At 43.5% G+C, this 19,302-nt stretch overlaps 2 protein-coding genes across 2 annotated transcripts in view; both read left to right on the top strand.

Moving 5' to 3' along the window:
- Window positions 1–8,408, top strand: part of PRKAR2A (protein kinase cAMP-dependent type II regulatory subunit alpha) — a 58,591-nt gene extending 50,183 nt beyond the window's left edge. The window contains exons 7-11 of the mRNA XM_080625632.1: window positions 2,444–2,545; window positions 4,307–4,381; window positions 6,378–6,443; window positions 7,118–7,256; window positions 7,712–8,408. Coding sequence (XP_080481758.1) covers window positions 2,444–2,545; window positions 4,307–4,381; window positions 6,378–6,443; window positions 7,118–7,256; window positions 7,712–7,845 — 516 coding nt within the window. The 3' untranslated portion in view covers window positions 7,846–8,408. The remainder of the gene's footprint in view (window positions 1–2,443; window positions 2,546–4,306; window positions 4,382–6,377; window positions 6,444–7,117; window positions 7,257–7,711) is intronic.
- A 5,864-nt stretch (window positions 8,409–14,272) lies between these two features.
- On the top strand, window positions 14,273–17,197 carry RPP14 (ribonuclease P/MRP subunit p14; the record flags this gene model as incomplete). The annotated part of the gene is made up of 5 exons (XM_080625533.1): window positions 14,273–14,364; window positions 14,450–14,534; window positions 15,120–15,196; window positions 15,783–15,861; window positions 16,990–17,197. 5 exons carry the CDS (start codon window positions 14,273–14,275, stop codon window positions 17,044–17,046), a joined length of 390 nt encoding a protein of 129 aa, XP_080481659.1. The 3' UTR covers window positions 17,047–17,197.
- Window positions 17,198–19,302: the final 2,105 nt, after the last annotated feature.

The raw sequence follows: 19,302 nt of genomic DNA, 5'->3' as shown, positions 1-19,302 counted from the left end.
CTTCTCCCTCACTGATACTCTCAAACAAATGAATTCTGTAATTTTTATGCTTTTGCAATGTCCCTGACCATTTCTGCACCTTTTTGGTTCTCCAAGCACATACATTTGAAGAGACTTTGACCGCTGAAGAGCTTATTAAAATAATAAGGCAATCCCTCATGCTTTATTGTCTCTTGTTCTTCTTATCTTTCCCCTCCTTCAACTTTTATATTCCACTAGTGTCACCCATATCAGTGATGAGTATTTGCAGCCTGCATCCCATAAAACTGTGCCTTCACTTGAAAATACCCTTTCACTTCAAAGGGTCACTGCTGAGGTATCAATTGATATTTTCAGAAAACAAGATCCAGGGGAACTGGAACTACATGATCTTAAGGTCCTTTTGTTCTGTGACTGTAGGGGCTCTCAGGACTTCGGGTGTTTCTGCTAATTGTTGTATATGGAAACTTAAAAGATTTAGGAGGTTTTGTACCATTTTCCTAAGCAAATGTCTGCTCCTTTCTCCTGACTTTTTTATTTTTACACTTTTAGCTCACCCTGTGCAAGGTGAAATCTCCTCTGATCATAATCCAGTGCTGATCCTATCAGGGACCATAGGCACTATTGTAATGCAAACACCAGCAAACATACCTGGTGGGCAGTATTTTCCCCGCAGCTGGGCGTGTTGTTTAGTTCAGCTCTATTGTGGCTTTTCTTGTCGGTGTTAGACAGGAGTTGAGCGCTGCCATATCTGTGTGGAAAGGGAAAGCGTTTTGTTGAGCTCTCTGACAATAAGGGCTAGAACATGTCCGCCGCTGCCGGCAGAGGCAGAAGCGATGGTTACGGGCTCGCAGTGCCGCCCAGTGGCCACGGAACCAGCGCAGCACTAGCTGCTACCTGGAGAAGAGATCATAGGATCGCATCATAGAATGGGTTGAGTTGGAAGGGACCTTAAAGCTCATCCAGTTCCAACCTCCTGCCACGGGCAGGGACACCTTCCACCAGAGCAGGTTGCTCCAAGCCCCTGTGTCCAACCTGGCCTTGAACACTGCCAGGGATGGGGCAGCCACAGCTTCTCTGGGCACCCTGTGCCAGCGCCTCAGCACCCTCACAGGGAAGAGCTTCTGCCTAAGAGCTCATCTCAGTCTCCCCTCTGGCAGGTTAAAGCCATTCCCCTTGTCCTGTCCCTACAGGCCCTTGTCCAAAGCCCCTCTCCAGGTTTCTTGTAGCCCCTTTAGGCACTGGAGCTGCTCTAAGGTCTCCCCTTCAGGAGCCTTCTCTTCTCAAGGCTGAACCAGCCCAGCTCTCTCAGCCTGACTCCAGAGCAGAGCTGCTCCAGCCCTCGAAGGATTAAATTAGTCCTTCCTGTTAGCTGGGAGAATAAGGTATAGTTACACACTTTTATTAAGTGATTAATGCAGTAAGAACCATTGTCAAAAGTATTCAGGTGGCAAAATGTGCAGGTGATTAACTGAGTAATTCATATTAAATATCTTTAAAAAGCCTACATAAATGCTAGTCTGTATCTTTAGATACACAAACACTTTTGAAAATGTCAGCCTTCAGCTGTTTCGTGGTTTTTTTTCTGTTTTTTTTCTGGAGCTGCTCTAAGGTCTCCCCTTCAGGAGCCTTCTCTTCTCCAGGCTGAACCAGCTCAGCTTTCTCAGCCTGGCTCCAGAGCAGAGCTGCTCCAGCCCTCGCAGCATCTCTGTGGCTTCCTTTGGCCTTACTCCAATAGCTCCACGCCCCTCTTGTGATGCTGCCCCAGAGCTGGATCCAGGACTGCAGGGGGGGGAATCTCCCCAGAGTGGAGCAGAGGAGGAGAATCCCCTCCCTTGACCTGCTACTCACACTCTGGGTATGAGCCCAGCACACAGGCTGGCAATTAGGAAGCAAAAAGCTGTCTCTTGGATCCTAGAAGGGAAGGAAGGTGCAAGAATGAATCAAGCCTGTTGCTGTTTGATACTCTGTTCCTGATCTATTTGAGACCAGAATAAATCTCCAGCTTACCTTTAAAATCTGTGACTCAAGTAGAGAAGAAACCAATCCAGGCTTAGTCCTGCAGTTGCTTTAAGTGTTAGAAATGCCAGTTTCCAATGGCTCCAGCAAGAAGAGAGCAACTTTTTCACTGTATGTGGAAGCATGGAATGTATTAACAAAACAGCCAAATAAAACCCAAAAACTCAGCTCTGAAAAACAGTACAAGATAGACTAAAAATAGAATTCTTAAATGCATATGTTAGAAGGACCAGGTCTTACAGCTCCCTGGTTTTCAGTTTGTTACTGCAACAAGTGCTCTCACAAGAGCTGTTACGATCACCACTATGATGGATATAGTAGTATTTTAACAGCTGGCTTCTCAACCCCATTGTTTGCTGCAAATCCTTGTTTATATTTGTCAGTTCTTTAAACAGAGAACGTTTCAGTGAAGAGGAATAATGTGTTTCTCTGCTCTTTCTTGCAGGATCGAGTGACATTCAGAAGAATTATATTGAAAAACAATGCAAAGAAGAGGAAGACCTATGAATTATTTATTGAGTCTGTGCCCCTTCTTAAATCCTTGGAGGTAAAGCCTCTGCATCAAATTCTTGCATTACCATTAACTCTACAGTCCGTGGTTCTGCTCTGTCAGAAATCTGTTACGTTTGCTTAGAAGAATATTTGAAGAGCAGCTTTGGTATCATGATTGCTATACAACTTAATTTGCCTTATGGAAGTTGTACATTCTGATTTCATATCCTTTATTCACAGTAAGCAATTTGCTGATCTTTATCTCTGTATAAAGATGTAAAAAAAATCACAACCAAAACCAATCTATAAATAGGTCAGCAGGTATTAAAGTGAAAATCAGAACTCAGGGCTGTGGTTTCCTTTGAGGGTGTGATATTGAAGCAGTGAAACAGTCAAAGGGATATTTGCCCTTTACCAGCCATGAATAATTTCACCTTTGAGACAAAAGAATGTGGCCCATGGTAGGTCTTTCTTTAACCTAAACCAGTATTCAGGAGGTAAACTAAGAATAGGCTAAAGGGAAGCACTGCTACCTGGGAACAAAGTGACAGATGCCATGTTTATGTGAGTGGTGCATGACTTTAGGAACAATGTGTAAATTGTCCCTTCTAAGCTATTGAGTCAGCCTGTATCTTCAGAGGGCTTTTGGAGCCATACCATGCTGCTCTGAAATTAGTCTATTTCTGGCCTACACCATAACTTAACTTTTCTTTGTTTTCCTCATCACAAGAATATTTTTCAGCATTATTTGAGTAGAGCTTTTCATCTCTGAGGAAAGATTACAAAATCTCAAGCTATCGTTAGGTGGGATTAGAAACCCCTAATATACATTGGATGTATGTTGGTAGCTGTGGAAGGGCTAGGTTGCAGAACATCTCCCTCTGTGGCTGACTTAAACTAGTTCTGTCAATGTGACTTTGAGCACAAAAATGACTCATAAATACTTAAAGATATAAAAAAATAACTCGTCAGCACTGGATGGCTTTTTGCATGACACACTGCACTTGAATCATACATGGATCAAAATTAAGTTTCTCAAATTTGGGCTAGCTGAAGGTGCATTTGTGGAATGGATGGATTACAATTGAATCATCTGTCAAGATACTCATTCTAACTGTAGGATTTTCCTCCTTTCCTAATATGTTTTTTACACTACTCTGGAGCAACAGAATTGTTTTGTGCTGTTCAAGATGGGCAATGGGAAACACTGGAGATAAATTTTACTGTTCTTTCGCCCTTCCTGCTTATAATGTCTCAGGCGTGTTTCATTGCACATCAGATTGCCCTTGCTGCTGAGAATCATGTTCAGTGTCTGCTTACAATTTAGAGCCGGCATTCTTTTCATATCCCCTTCCTCTCTCCATTGTAGGGTTGAGTTCTGGGACACAATTTCCCCCCATGTATTCCAGTGTATGGTGATTAAAATATTTAGAAAATGTGTTGCTGGTGTTTCTCATTGAAGTTTGTTCTTAGAGAGTTTATGACACTTTTCTGAGTGTTTTCTTCAAATTTCAACTGAGTCTCATAGGAAATTATTATTGCCCCTCCCTTTGCTTTAAACCAGCCAAATCAGTTATTTGTTAACTCTGGGAGCAAGAGAAGCACACAGATGGGGCCACTAGACAATTTTCTTCCCTGTCAATCACAGTAGTCTTGAAAGCTGTGGTGCTTTCAAGATAACATTGTTGAAAGGGGCTGTATTTTTCAGTACCCAGATACTGTTCGTGTCTAGTGAATGCCTCATCATTTCAGGGCTACAAGGTTTACCAGAGATGTACTACAAGAGATGATTGTTCAATGTTCCTCTTTGTTCCAGGCATCAGAGCGAATGAAGATAGTGGATGTTATAGGAGAGAAAGTGTACCAAGATGGAGAACGTATCATTTCTCAGGTACTTGAAGTCTAAATTCTTCTTTACCATTCTCCTTTCTCTGCTGCTTTTCTCCTGTTTGGAATCAACTTACAGAATGCTATTACTTAGACCAGCTTGGCACTTACTCTTTTAATTCTTCCAGTTTATTTAACCACTTTTTGAATGTCTGGGGAATGGTCAGTATGTCTTCTGCTATAAATTTATTGCATTACTTTAGCTCCTGCGTTTTTCTTCTTTCATCTGTTTGGTTTTTATAAATGGTCTTTGCCAGATTTCCAGGGGAGTGTGCTGTAAGAAGCTGACATTAAGTGTCTCTGCAGTTTTCCATGAAAGGACCCAGCTAGACTTTTCACAGGCACCTATGTCCAGATTTAACAAGGAGTCACAAGCGGGTGGTAAAGGCATCTCTAATTCCTAGGTCTGACTAAACAACAAAACCAAAGAATTCAACAGGAGTGTGATTTAAATGAAAATAAATTAAGTCATTGGCAATGTTGCAGTAGTTGGACCCAACTCAGCTACCTAAGTAACTATCAGGGTCAACTAAAATAACTGTTTTTCCTGATGCCCTTAAAAAGAGTATTTCAGTGGTTAGTTGAGCTTCAGTTGACAGCCTTTGGTTGCTGGTGTCTGCTGTAATAGATGAAGGCCAGAGTGTTAGAACATGAAGCTGGACCAACTCAAGCTAAAGCTGGGGGAGTTCTTTTGGCTGTGACACAACGTTTTGGAGCACTGTTACTGAGGAAACACTGGAATTTTGCATCAAGTTCAGCTCAGGGATGCTTTGTTGCGGAAGTGCTCTAGTTCAAGTGGAAGTTAAGGCAAGAAAGTCCTTGGCTCACCTGGAACTGCAGGTTTGTGATCACAACTGTCATCTTGTTTTATAAACAAAATATGACTTCTTGAATAATTAATCTTAATTACCTTGAATGTCAGATAACTGAATGTAGGAAACCTTAGTTTTATTATCTCAAAAAATACCCTCAATTTAGGAAGCTGAAAATCTCATTGCCTAAGACCCTGAGAAAAATGAACTCTCAGCAAAATCAAAGCTTATAAATCAGTCTCAGAACTGGGAGTCAGTGCAATCAGTGATTCCAATTACACAGTTGGTTTTAATCTGTTGTAATAACTGAATTAAGGACTAGGATGTAATTACCCTTTAAAAGGAAGATTAATAGTCTGGATAGGTCTGGGTGATGATAATACACTGCTAAAGATGATGAAATTTTACACTTGGAAAATATGTGGTAGACCTTCCATTACAGCAGTTCATCAATACCAGGAACTTCTTTTTTCTCATGGGTAATTTTACATTTGAATTACCTTTCTGGAATTTGACCCTTTAGTTCAGTGCAGTATGCTTGGAAGCACTTAAATTGTTAGTGCCTGCTGGTATTAGGAGGAGGTCTCCCACTCAGTTGATTTTCACTCTTTTAAAGTACTTTTCTAGTACTCTCTCAGAAGTGTGCTGAGTGTATTAGTTCATGTTGTGATAGATGGCAACAGTGAAGGAAAAGCTTTGTACTGGATGGTTCACAATATCCCCAGGAAGCCTAGCTGAAGGCCTCATTTCTTCTGTAATGTTTAAATCTTGCATCACCTTCTCCTAGCCCATGTTTCATACTCGAGTTGTAATCATCTCTTTCTGTCCTTCCCATCACATTCATAGTCTGTTTGCCCCCTTGACTTAATGTCACATTTATCTCTCTCCTCACATTGTTTCACAGTTGTTTTGCTGAGCTGCTCCCATTCCTGTATCAGTTCCTTATCTAGCCTCTGTCTCTCTGAAGCCTCCTCTCTCACTGAATGATGTGCACTAACAGCTCCTTCCCCTGTGGGTTCCTCTGGTATATTACCTAGCCAGGCACCTTTTAATGTTAAGAATTTGAGTGTTTGTCGATTCTGGAAGATTTCTGCACAAGGCCTAGTTCAGATTGAATGCTTTAATACCATCTATACATACTTTTCAAGTAAACTAAAAAGTAATTTGTTGTGCCTTTTCCTCTTTCAGGGTGATAAAGCAGATTGTTTTTACATTGTAGAAACTGGTGAAGTAAAAATCTTGATTAAAAGCAAGGTGAGTTCAAGTTGGGTGATTTGGCTTTAGGTCATTCCCTGATTTGATTAATACAAGTGGTATGAAAAAGCCTACCCTGACTTATTATAAGATTTTATTTCTCATCATCACCCGTGTGATGTAGGCTGTATGTAAGTCCCCATACCCGTTTTGAAGAGGCCAGAAGTCACTTTACTGAAGTTTGAAAGTCTTCTGCTTGTATCTGCTTCTCTGCAAACTAACCTGGTACACTCTCCTTGGTCTTAGGGGTGGATTTGAAACTTCTTCTAGGAATAGCAGAAAGCTGCAACTTACAAAGTCTGGGGACTGTTAATCTCTAGCGACATACTAAATGTTGGCATTTGAAAGGAGCTCTGTACAGTCTGAAGCAGCCTTAGGGAACAACATGTTGTGCATGATAAAACCTATGTTAGGTCAAAGTAACAGCAGTTCCCAAAGCTCTAACAGTGAATACCTGCCAATCTTAACACTTGTGAGCGGGCATACACTTCTGTCATCAAACTTCTAACTGAATGTGCTGTTAAGGTGGTACCAGTAGAGTGTGACTTGGGAATTGCTAGTTTGAAAGCCCTACGTCAGTGAGCTGTTGCACATCTGTCAGATATCTGGAATTAACTGCAGCCTTGTTCAAAGACACAACTGTGTGCAAATAACCCAAATGTACTGTTTGACAGACTGTGACGAGTACAGAAGTGAACCAAGAAGTGGAGATTGCCCGGTGTCAGAGAGGGCAGTATTTTGGAGAGCTTGCACTTGTTACCAACAAACCCAGAGCAGCCTCTGCCTATGCTGTTGGGGAGGTCAAATGTTTAGGTAAGCAGATGTGTGTTTCTGGTTATCCTTTCCTGGTCTTTGCTTGTTTTATGGATCGTGCCCAAATGAGCAGCTGTTTTAAAGCTTAGCAGCCTCTTGGTAACTGGTGGTCAGACACGAGCAGCTAAGAGCAAGGCTGCTTCCTTCCAGCACATTCTATTTTTTCTGCTGGTGTGGGCTGTGCTCAGGTTCTTGTCTACAGCTCGTTTGTCACACACAGCTCTCAGGCGATCTTTTAATGCCAGTGTGTGTGTATTTGCCTCCTGTATTTATCCTTGAGATCAGGATGAGTCTTCATGAATCTTGGTTCTCCAAATAACAGCATGGAGGGAAATCAGAAATATGATTTCTGTTTCTGTGGCTTCTACTGAAGCCTCAAATGCAGATGGGTTGTACTGGAGGTTTATGTTCTGAGTTTTGAAAATGATCTTGTTTTCACCTCTGTTCCTTTGCAGTCATGGATGTGCAAGCATTTGAGAGGTTGCTTGGACCCTGCATGGACATTATGAAGAGGAATATAACACATTATGAGGAGCAACTGGTGGCAATGTTTGGCTCTAGTATGGACCTGAGGGATCCAGGGATTTAGGCACAGGGTACCTCAATGCCTTCTTAGTTCAAGACACAGAAAAGCCTCCTATCAGCAACACAACTCGCAAGAAAAACGGACACTACGGAACAGTTACTGCTGCTGTCTTCTTGGGCATTTTAGAAACCATCAACAAGTCTCAGCACAGATGGATTGCTCACTCCCTGCCTCCACCTTGCTGCTGATACTTCATCATTAGACCTAGATTAAAGATCATTGTAACCCTGTGTTCACTTACTTGGTTCAGAATGGCATCTGTCCAGCAGTTCAAGTGCCTGATACGAAACCCAAAGTGTGCAAGATAAAGAAGCCTCCTTCCTTCTGGTGTTACTGTCGGGATAAATTTTCAGATCAGATTCTATAGTGAGAGGTTGCCTGTTCTGCAGAGGCAACCAGTGGAATACAAGCCTTTTATGGGCTTAATACCTTCTTCTGATGCTTTCCTTACACAATGTCAAATTTGCTTTTAATTGTAGCATCTGGATTGAAGTTAAAATATCAAGGGAGCCAATTAATAAGGTGGCACTGAAGTTTTCCTCCAGCTGCTGAAATGAAAGAGGCAGGTGCTAGAGCTCTTTAAACCAAGTAAACCAAGCTGGGGACATGAGAGAGTCTGCTTAGCAACAAAATGCAGAAGATGAAGCATTACTAGATTTTAAGTGTTCTCTGAGCAGCAAAGAAAAATGTTTTACTCTGTGCTGCCCAAAAAAGTGCAGTGGTTCAGATCAAATGGCCTGAAGGTGTCATAATTGTCATCTCCCCCAGTTTGCTCCTTGTTCCTGACACTGAGAACATTTTATTGTGGTGAGATCACAATACATTACCTTCTGTTGCTTACAGAGATCCTTTATACTGCTAGATTTCCCAGGGCACTGTTGTTGACTGGGTCAGTTTTAAAGCTTTTTAAGGAGGTGAATGTTTTGTAATTTAAATGAAGACAACTTCTGTACTTGTTTACAGGAGCTCCCCCCCTCCCCCCAACATTTCACAGTATTCTGACTCATTAGACACTTGGATGCTTCCAAATACCATGTTGATTTGCTAAATGGTTGGCAACCTTTGTCTTTGTAAAGCCAATGTCTGCTAACCACGCAGTTGGTGTGTTTGAGGAGTCTTTTTGGTTTAGGTGATAACTAAGCTAATGTTGATCTAAAATACCTGTTAAATTTGCAGCATTTATTAGGTAGATTCTATTTCTATAGCTTTAATTGGCATCCTGCTGAGATTTTATCGGAGTATTATCTAAATAAGGATCAGACCATAAGAAGGATGTTTTTATGGTGTACAAACAGAATATTTATATTAAGACATTGATTTTGTAGGTAATAAATTTAGTGACCCTTTGAATTTGCATTCTTCTGCAGCTCATGCAAAACTTCCTGGTGTTTTATGGGGTTATAAACTTTTCATTGTGGATGCTAGTATAACAGAATCTGTTCTTTTTTTTCATGGCCACGTGAGCAAGAATAGAATGATGCTAATGTTGAATTCCTGCTTCTAGTTACCACAGTAGACATTTCTCTAAGGCACGAGATGCTTAGCTGCAACTCTTAAAGTTGATTTCTGGACAGTTTCTTTTCCTAAATGGATGAGCTCCTCCCAGTTCCTGCAATATGAGTAAGATGGAAACTTGATAAGTTCGAATGGCTGTTGTCCAGTTACTGTAATTGGAGTCATATTTTTATATAATGCAAATTATTTGTAATGGACACCACTGAACTGGGTGTTTCCATGTTATTAAAGTCCTGGTTGTGATGTTTAGTGGCTGTTCTAACTGCATGTGTTTTAGAACAGTGAATTTCCCTTGCTTTGCTGGGCTGTGTTTTTGTTGCAAATGACAGCCAAAGAAGCAGCAGGTACTTCTCATTCATGCTTCCAAGGTTTAGCACCAAAGACAGAATCATTCTTTTGATTACAGAATTAAAGAATAAAACAAACCAAAATGAATCAACACACCCCCCACCCCCCCCAAGCCAACAAGCCCAACAAAAAACGATGAAAGCCCCCACTCATCAGGTCCTTGCACTGATAACAGATAAAACTTTAGGATACTTTGGGCTCCAAGACAAGAGTCTGAGGCTAGCTTGTGACTGTCCAGTGAACCAGAAACAAACTGGTCTTCAGACCACTGTCTCTGTTGCCTCTGCTGTCATTTGAACTAGGGAGAACTTGCTGTGACTGATCACAGCCAGCCTTGTTGCTCCCAGGCAAAACATCCTCTCCTTTGCCCAGAGGAGCCTGGTGGGTTGGCTGCCTTGTGGATGGATTCTGCTTCTTCCAGCCTTTGATTCTCTACAGGACGAGATTGTAAACCTTAGCAGATGCAAATGGTGGCAATTGTTCTGAAGCTTAACCAAAAATCCAGGCAAGGCTGGTGTTACTAAGGTAATTCTTAAGGTAATTCTGCCTGGCAGGGAGGATTTCATAGAATCATGGAATAGTTAGAGTTGGAAAAGGACCTAAAGATCATCCAGTTCCAACCCCCCTGTCATGGGCAGGAATGCCTCACAGTAGACCATGCGCCCAAGACTGTCCAACCTGGCTTTGAACACTGCCAGAATGGAGCATTTACAACTACTTTGATTTGGTGGCTTCTAGAAGTCAGAGGAAAGGATGAGAATGTCAAATCAAAGATTGGGATTGCATGTAAGTGAAAGCAAGCTTTTTGAAGCTTTACCTTTCCCTCAACTCCCTGAAGCAGAGGCATCCTGAGCAATGCCATCCCACATCCAGGATCTGTGTGACATCATTGTGAGATGTAGAGAGGCAGCCTTACCTTGAGCTGAAAGAGAACAAGCCTGTAAGGAGGTTCCTTAAAAGCTGTTAATTTGCAATGTGCCTGTTGAGTTTGGTCTGGTTTAACCAGCCTCTTCTGTACAATTTTGGAGCATGAAGGTAGCAAGAGAAGCTTGTAGTAAGATACTCAACTTTGCCAGGTATTGGGTTAGAGAATCAGCAATGAGCAAAGTTGGAAAGCGTGTGAGTGGTGATACCACAACCAGGGAGTGAAGCGAGGTGCCTGCATGTGAGCATCTGTCCACATCACTGCATCTCAGCTCACTCCTTTTCACTGACTGTTCATCCGAGCTGTCACGGAGAAAGAGCTCAAATGTATTGTTGTTACTACTCAGTGTAAATCTGCTGTGGAGGCTCTGAAACTGGCAGAGAGAGAAATCTTGTTTTGAATAAAATAACTCAGCCACAAAGTGGGCAAAGAGGAAAGTATCTTTGAGACTTGCAGGAGAAAGAGTCTCTTGTTTGTGATTCCCTGCTTGTGATTGTTGTGAAGTCAGTGAGAGGAGCTTTCAGTGGTCAGACCCCCTGACGTAGTATTTCTGTGTCCCAGCACAGGTTTCACACTGTAAATGAACAAAAAAGGGCAAAAGTGCAAACCTTGAAACTTTCAGACAAAACTTTAAAAACAAAGTGCAATTTGCACAGAGGGCAAAACCTGAAACCCCTTTGAATGTCACTTCTGTGCTTTCTTTTCCGTTGCTGAAAGCAGACTCTTGTTCTTGATGTGTTTGTAACCTTGTCTTGCCAAAATACAAACACTTTGGGCTGTTTTTTTCCACTACAGGTAATTTTTGTTGTTACGGTTATTGCTGGTTATTTCCACTTCTTTCAAACCATATATTTTATTTTAAGAGGCCTTCCTTGTGGATTTCCTGCTGACGGCCTACAGCACTACACTTCTCTTTCAAGATGCAAGAGGGAGTCAGTAACCTCATAGGAGAACACTCAGCTTAGCTGGCTGGAGCTAATAACGCGCTACTAATTTTCCTCTGCTCTGGGGCAGGAGGAGAATTACATTCTGCATAAAATTGCTACCTCAAGGCTCCAAGTGCTTTTAAAGGTCTTTCACTTGGGAGAATTTAATAGGACAGTTCTTAAAGTTGGTCTGTTCTTTAGAGTTAAGTGGGTTTTTTAAATTGATTTATTGAGGGACCCTCATTTTAATTCATTTTACATTTTGTACTTGATTCTCAAAGGATGGTTCTTGCACTATGGAAAGAAATACATCTGCCATATAAACATATGGTTTTAACAAACCACTCTGGGTTTCAGCTTCACTTTTAGTTAATAAAAACCTGACATGTTGTGTCCAGCCTTCCTGTACAACCCTGTGTGTGCTCTTTATTGACACAACCCTCAGTGCTTACATCCAGAGCAGACTTCCCAGCAGCTAACTGGATTTACTTGGAGTGCCTGAGTTGCTTGTGTTATCAGAGCCTTACGGAGAACAGCACTTGCCCGGTTGCAGTAACCAAGAGATTTATCCATGACTCGACCACCAACTTGTGCTGTTTTGCGATACAGTTTTACTAATACCTTAAAAATAATCCCAGTTTCTGTAGCTATTATTGCTCCCAATAAAACTGGCTGCTCTGATATGTCTGCCAACTTATCGTAGAACTCATTTGTTGTTTGAGCACTTTGCTAACTGGTTCTCTGCTCCCAGGAGAAACAATATCTGGAAGGTCTCTTGCTGGCCTGCACTAAGGGCTACTGAATTTTATGTGCCAAGCTGCCTTTTTTTTTTTTTTTAACCAAACTAACAATTTGAAAGGCAAATTACTTTGGTACGTGTGAAATCGCCTGTTCAAATGCTCAATATTTGCTTTTGCTGAAGCTTTATTTGTAAGTTTGCAGTATGTTGTGTATGGTTTGTAAATTAGTCTGGGAGAGTGGTTCAGATGGATTGTGATGCCAAAGCCTCTGCTGGGATATGGCGCTTCAGCTTTGAGCACTCCAACTCAAGGAAGATGACACCTGAAGGGGCCAGATGGCAGCAGAAAATACTTCATTTTGCAGAGGGATAAGGAAAAACTGGGAATTTTTTTTTTCCTATGTAAAGCACAACTGGGGGGGTGGGAGAGGGGCAGGGAATATTAAAACAATCCAGGAGGAGAAATGATCTTACATTGATTAGGACAGGCCTGTTAATACAGCAATGAGCAACAGCAGGGAAGCTGTTAAGCATTAAAAAGAGCTGTCTGGAAGAGAGCTAGAATAGACTGGGGGGGGGGGGAATGAAATCTTCCAGCACTACTATTACTATTAATGTTTTTTATTTCACAGTTGTAAATGAGCTCTGCTGAATGCTCACAGTATCTGTCTGGGGTAGGGGTTGATCAGAGAACCTCTTGGGGCAGCTTTGCTGAGTTCTGTTGCTGATTTTCTTAATGAATACCTCTTTAAAGTCACTGAGGGCTTTAGCTGACACAAATACAGTCTTCAGGCTTTGTGCCACATCAGCAGTAGGAAAATGAAAACAGAACAGTGCCTGTAGTAGAGGGAGATGTCCCCTTCATAGTATGACATGCAGGTAGGTGTCCTGGGACAGGGAAGGCCTGTGGGGCAGAGAGAAAACCCCAGATCAAAACAGAGAAAGCCCCAAATCCAAACAGAGAAAGCATCTTGAACTCTGAAGTTGTTCTGACCAGCTTGATGGCAAAGGTGAATGGTATCAGTCATGTCACAGGGGTATTAGGCTGCTGCTGTGTTACCCTGCTGGGGTCAGTATTCATTCCTGGATCAACTTTTTTTGTGCAAGAAATAAGATTTTTGTGATGTTCTTACACTGAGGATGATGTTTCATCATTGTGGCAAAGATGCTTCTTTCTGCCATTTCTCTCCAAAGGATGTATTTCACTAATCCAGATCAGTGACAAGGCGCTGAAGTTGTGTTACTTTATCTCAACTAGGTGGTGTTGACCAGTGAGGTGCAAAGATCCTGCCAATCTACTCCTATGCACATTTCAAATCTCTTTCAGGTGTGTGAACTGCAGATTAGAGGCTAAGAAACCCCAGTGCCCTCAGTGTTTATTACTTGTTACTCTGCCAGACAACACTGCCAGGAGCTGCAGCAGGACCAACGTGAGTTGTTTAAATAGAATCGATCGATGGAGCATCTCTGTGAGCCCCTCTCCAACAGCACGTTTCCTGTGGAGTGTCAAATATTTGCCTTTCTGCAGCTAAAAGCCACCCTGTCGCACTCGGAAATACCGTCTGTTCCCACACCTTCCCAGGGATTCGTTTCAGCCTCAGAGGCTGCTTGTTGCCTGCTTCCATCTGAGAGGCCGAGCTCGGGTTGGCCACACACGTGCTTTGGGCTCTGAGCATGGGCCTTGCCTGGGCCCTTCCCTGTTGCCGCCCCGTGCCCACCGGGGCAGCATCCAACGCCCGCTCTCCTCTCCGGTACAACCGCTAACCGGCCGCTTCCTCCGCGGGGAGGCTCGGTGCTTTCAGTCCGGCGCTCTCGGCTAAGCCTTTCCCCGTCATCAGCCGCTGTGTTCCGGAGATGGGGCGCAGAGGACCGCCCGGTCCCTATGGCAACGCGAGGGCTGACCTCTCGGGGCCGCCGTACAAGGTTCGGTGAGGCGGATGCGCCGCCATTGTCTTGGGCGGGACCGGGAGGGATGGGATGGCGCTATCGGAGTCTGCGGCCGCAGTCGCCGCCTTTGAGCGGAGAGTGCTGCGGAGTGCGGGGGAGCACCACTACCTGCGAGTGCGGCTGTGAGTGACACCCCTCCGGTCCGCGAGGATCCTCCGACCTGTAACCCCCTGATCTCGCCCCTTTGTTCTGCTCTGCTGCCCGCAGGGAGCTGCCGGACGGCGGGGCCCGGCCGAACGTGGCGCAGTTCAAGCAGCTGGTGGTGTCAGCGCTGAGGGAGCTGCACGGGGAGGTGAGCCCGGACCGAGCGAGGCGCCGGGCTTCCGCCGCCCGAGGGCACCCGCCTGGCTGCGGAGAAGGGCTGAGGAGGCCGGATAAGGGGCCTCGGTTTGCCGCTGGTAACGTGTTATCGTGCCTCCAGACCGCGTTGTAACTTGCTGCGGATGCACCCGCGGTTGTACGCTTTGGTTTAGTGTCTGTAGTGAAGTGACTCCGGCATGTCTGATTTTTAGACTTTGGGTTGTCGATGCTTTTGCTGTAGTGAGGCTTTAAAAGGAAACCTGTGGGAAGGTAATGGCTTCTTCGCTGTCTGCGGAACTGTTCTTGCCCTGCGTATTGCTGAGCGACTTTAAATAAGTCCTGTCATCTCTGGGTCCTTTGTTTTCGCTATAATTTGGAACTAAAAGTGGCTTTATCCGAAGAGCTTAGAGGGGAAGGGTGCTGCATAAAATCTAGTGGTGTCCTTGCTTAAACACTCATGAGAGATGTGAATGTAACTACAACTTCTGCCTTATGTGCTGGGAGTGAAATCGGTTGATTATAAACCACCACTACAAGAGCATAGGATGGTAATTATGTAATAACCTTTTTTTCATAGGTTGGAGCAGCTTTACCTGTCGATGTCTTGACATATGAGGAAAAAACTTTGTCTGCCATACTAAGAGTTGTTAGCAGGTAAGGTGCAGTAGGCTCACACTTCAGATACTGCCATGAAAGTACTTTTCGTAGGAAAACTCTTTCATTAGGAATGGTCTGTGAAGAATTAAGCCTGATTTGCAAATGTCTGTATACAGCATGCAGAAAAGAAGTAAAAAATCACCAAGATTTGATCACCTACATACATCAGTGCATTACTCCTGCTTTAAAACAGAATGGTCTTACAGGAACTAAGCACCATTGAAACATGGCTTTAAATCTCTTACTATAGTAAAGATGAGAATGGTTACTGTATGTAAATGGTGAAGACAACTCTAAGTGATTTAGGGGAAGAAGGAGCTTAAATGCATAGCTAGAACAAGAACAGGAGCAGTAAAGTGACCTTGAGAAGATTACATTAAGTATCTCTATGTCAGGGACAAGAAGTCACTGAACTAATACTTCAGGGCATGCCGTTCCTGCTGGAACTGAGTGGTGAAATACCTGCTGTTACACTCTGTTAAGGGTTTCGTTGCTCTGTATGTAACATGTTTTTTATGTAAGATGTTTATGCCCCAGGAAAACTGATAAAACTAAATATTATTAATATACTTTTTTTTCTGAGTGGCCTTGTCAAGCTGTGGAGTGCTCTAACGTTGCTGGGCTTCTACCAGAACAGGAGGTGTGCTTTTCGAGTGCTGCAGGTAAAGCCCTGTGGGGAGTGGATGTCATTTAATCACAGACTGGTTTGTGTTGGAAGGGTCCTTAAAGCTTATCCAGCTCCAACCCTCTGCCATGGACAGGGTCACCTTCCACTAGAGCAGGTTACTCCAAGCCCTGTCCAGCCTGCCGTCGTCTCTCGCAAACGTCAGTTCTTGCTCCAAGCCTGGCTGAGTGGCTGAGCCATAGCTGTGCCTGCTGCCTCATCATACAAAGATGCCCTGAATGCAAAACCATCTTGGTTTGGGATTGAAATGTGTTTCAGTGCAGGTGTGTAGGCCTGTGCTTGAGCAATTCTCATCATGAACCTTGTAAAATGTGACAGTAACGGGTGTCTCATTACTTTGTGGCTGCATTCCAGTGATGAGTCCTGATCTCATTAATACACCTGCAAGAAAAGAATTTCTGGAAAGATTTTGTTCTTGGCCCACATCTTTGTCCAGTCTTTGATTTTCCCTACCCCATTTCTTCCCTTTTTCATAGTGACTGCAAACTGACTTTGTTTAAAAATGCATGTGGAACATGCACTTCCAGAGCTTAGTTTTTCCAGAGGATGCTGCTTAATGAAATGATTTCCAAGAATTCTTTGTCTCTGAAGCCATAGCTTAACAAAATCTGCTGGGCCATAGCTCTAAGCTTTTAATCTTTTATGTAGAAGGGAAATTTAAGTATTTTAAACTTTGAGTGAGACCTCAGAGCAGCCTTCCAGTATCTGAAGGGGGCCTACAAGGATGCTGGGGATGGACTATTAATCAGGGACTGTAGTGATAGGACAAGGGGTAACGGGTTCAAACTTAAACAGGGGAAGTTTAGATTGGATCTAAGGAAGAAATTCTTTACTGAGAGGGTGGTGAGGCACTGGAATGGGTTGCCCAGGGAGGTTGTGAATGCTCCATCCTTGGTGGTGTTCAAGGCCAGGTTGGATGAGGCCTTGGGTGGCATGGTTTAGTGTGAGGTGTCCCTGCCCATGGCAAGGGGGTTGGAACTAGATGATCTTAAGGTCCTTTCCAACCCTAACTATTCTATGACTCTATGATTCTATGATTTTTTGTTATTTCAGTGCTTTAAGTTTGTTTCTTGCTTTTTTGTGTGTTTTCTTTCTCCCAAACTAGACATCTCCATTTCTTCTTGCGTTAGCTGGCAACAGTAGAGAACTAGTCTTGGACTGAACACAGTTGTTGGTCTGGTCCTACGAAGCAGAAGCTGCTTGAGATGTTGCAACCCTTCAGGCATGGAATTTTTGGAGGCGGTTTCCCGCAAAAAGACTTGACAAAGCTCATGTTTATCAACTCACTGCTTGGACGTCCCATACTTCAGAATTTACACATAAAAGTTGGAGACAAAGCTGAACTCACCAAAGCTTTTACCCAGGATGATGTTATTACATTTTCTCATTTAACAGGTGACATAAATCCCTTGCATTTAAATGAAGATTTTGCAAAGAAATCTAGGTTTGGGAGAATTGTTGTACATGGAGTTTTGATCAATGGACTTATTTCTGCGGTTCTGGGTACTAAAATGCCGGGTCAAGGATGTATACTTCTTTCTCAAGCGATCCGATTTCCAGCTCCTTTGTATCTTGGTGAGGAGGTTGTAGCTGCAGCGGAAGTGCAACACCTGAAGGGTTCTATTGCTCACGTTTCGGTGTCGTGTAAAGTCAGAGACAGTGCAAAGACTGTTATGGAAGGGATGGTGAAAGTCATGGTTCCAGACCGTCAGAGCTGCTGATCCTGTGGTACTTTACTATAAAGGCCAGAAATGTACGCTTGATTTTGAGTCTTTTTACGTGATATCACTTAATCTGGTAAATTTGCAACAAAACCCCTTCAGAGTGTTTCAAAGGCAGTGCCCAAACTGAATCTTCAAAGAGATAGATTAAGATCTTGCATTAAACCTAGAGCTTTTCATTTTCCCTTGACCACTGCCAAGATGAAACCACTGGAACTAGGCATGTGCTGTGACAGAAGTGGCATGTTTAGACAAGCTTTTGCTGCTGTGGAGAGTCTAGAGTGCCAGGGTTCAGGCTAAGGCTGTTCTTTTTTGGTCCACACTAGATCAGTTAAAACTTGTTCCCTCTGTATGAAGTTGTATTGCTAAGGAGCACTGGAGGGAGAGGATGGTGCTGTGGGTTTAACAAGCAGAAGTGGAGGTACTAACTATATGAACATGTATTCTCCTTTGCCCACAGAAAGTACCTGGGTTGCTGGTAAAACAGGCTTTGGGTAAATTCATTTGTAAATGATATGGGTTAAATTATCTTAGAACCAACATAAGATTATTGTACACTAAGAAACTTTTTTTAGGACCACTAGGAGTAAAAGTATAGGCTGTCTTCAGTTGGTGGCTCATAATTTTCTGGCAAAACAGATGCTCCCCCCATCTCTGCCAGCAAAGTGCATTTGTAACTTTTATTGACTGCAAATAACCTCAAAAGTTGCTTGCTATGGAAAAAGAGGTTGTCCTCAAACTGAGATGGAAGCTACTGGTGAAACAGTTACACTGCCTGGGTGTTGATGTCTTGTAAATGCAACTGCAGTGCAAGGATGAACCCCTGCTATTCAGTCACACTGATCAGAGAGAGAGGGGTCATAGAAACAGGCTGGTTTGGGTTGAAGAGACCATAAAGCGCATCCATCTCCAACCCCTGCCATGGACAGGGACACCTTCCCCTAGAGCAGGTTGCTCCAAGCCCCTGTGTCCAACCTGGCCTTGAACACTGTCAGGAATGGGGCAGCCACAGCTTCTCTGGGCACCCTGTGCCAGTGCCTCACCACCCTCACAGTCTGATCTTTGACTTCACTGTGCCCTTTGCTTTCACAGCAACACAGAAACGGTGCTTGGTGAGGGCTTTCCTTACCTCCTGTCTGTTGGAGCTGTTGTACTTTCTGTTGCCTTCTGCTGTGAGTAGCTGCCTGATCACCGGCTTTTGCAGTGATTTTTAGCAGGTGTGCTCCTTCCCTCCTTCCGTGTTCTCCAGATGGAGACCTGTCACATCAGTGCCTGTTAACAGAGCAAATCGAATCAATGTCTGACCTCCTTCTTGCTGTACAAGAGGACAAGAAACAGACAAATGTTCAACAGACAGGAGGTTCCCGTCTGCCAAGTAGTACTGAAATAGTTTTCTAGCTGCTGCGATGGCAGTTAGGTTGTGAAACTCAATTTAACTCTCTTTGCAAGAAAACCCCCCCAAACCCTAAAATCTACATATTAAGTGGAAGATATTAGATATTATTTTATTTTTTAAGGTTTTAGCTACAAATGAGCCCTAAAAGGTACAAAGCAGCTCTTTCCAGTTTGTCGTTGTGAGGACCAGCAGTGCCTTGGCGCTACCCCACCTCGAGCTGAAGCTGGTGCTGCATAGAGCTCCGCGTACGGGCGACTTGGGCATCACCGGGCAGTCACCTGCGCTCTGCCGGTGCCCCGGC

Source organism: Psittacula echo (assembly GCF_963264785.1).
Source record: "Psittacula echo genome assembly, chromosome: 9".
Lineage (NCBI taxonomy): Eukaryota > Metazoa > Chordata > Aves > Psittaciformes > Psittacidae > Psittacula > Psittacula echo.
The sequence above is the reverse complement of the archived record's forward strand: the minus strand, read 5'-3'. Positions and strand labels throughout refer to the sequence as shown.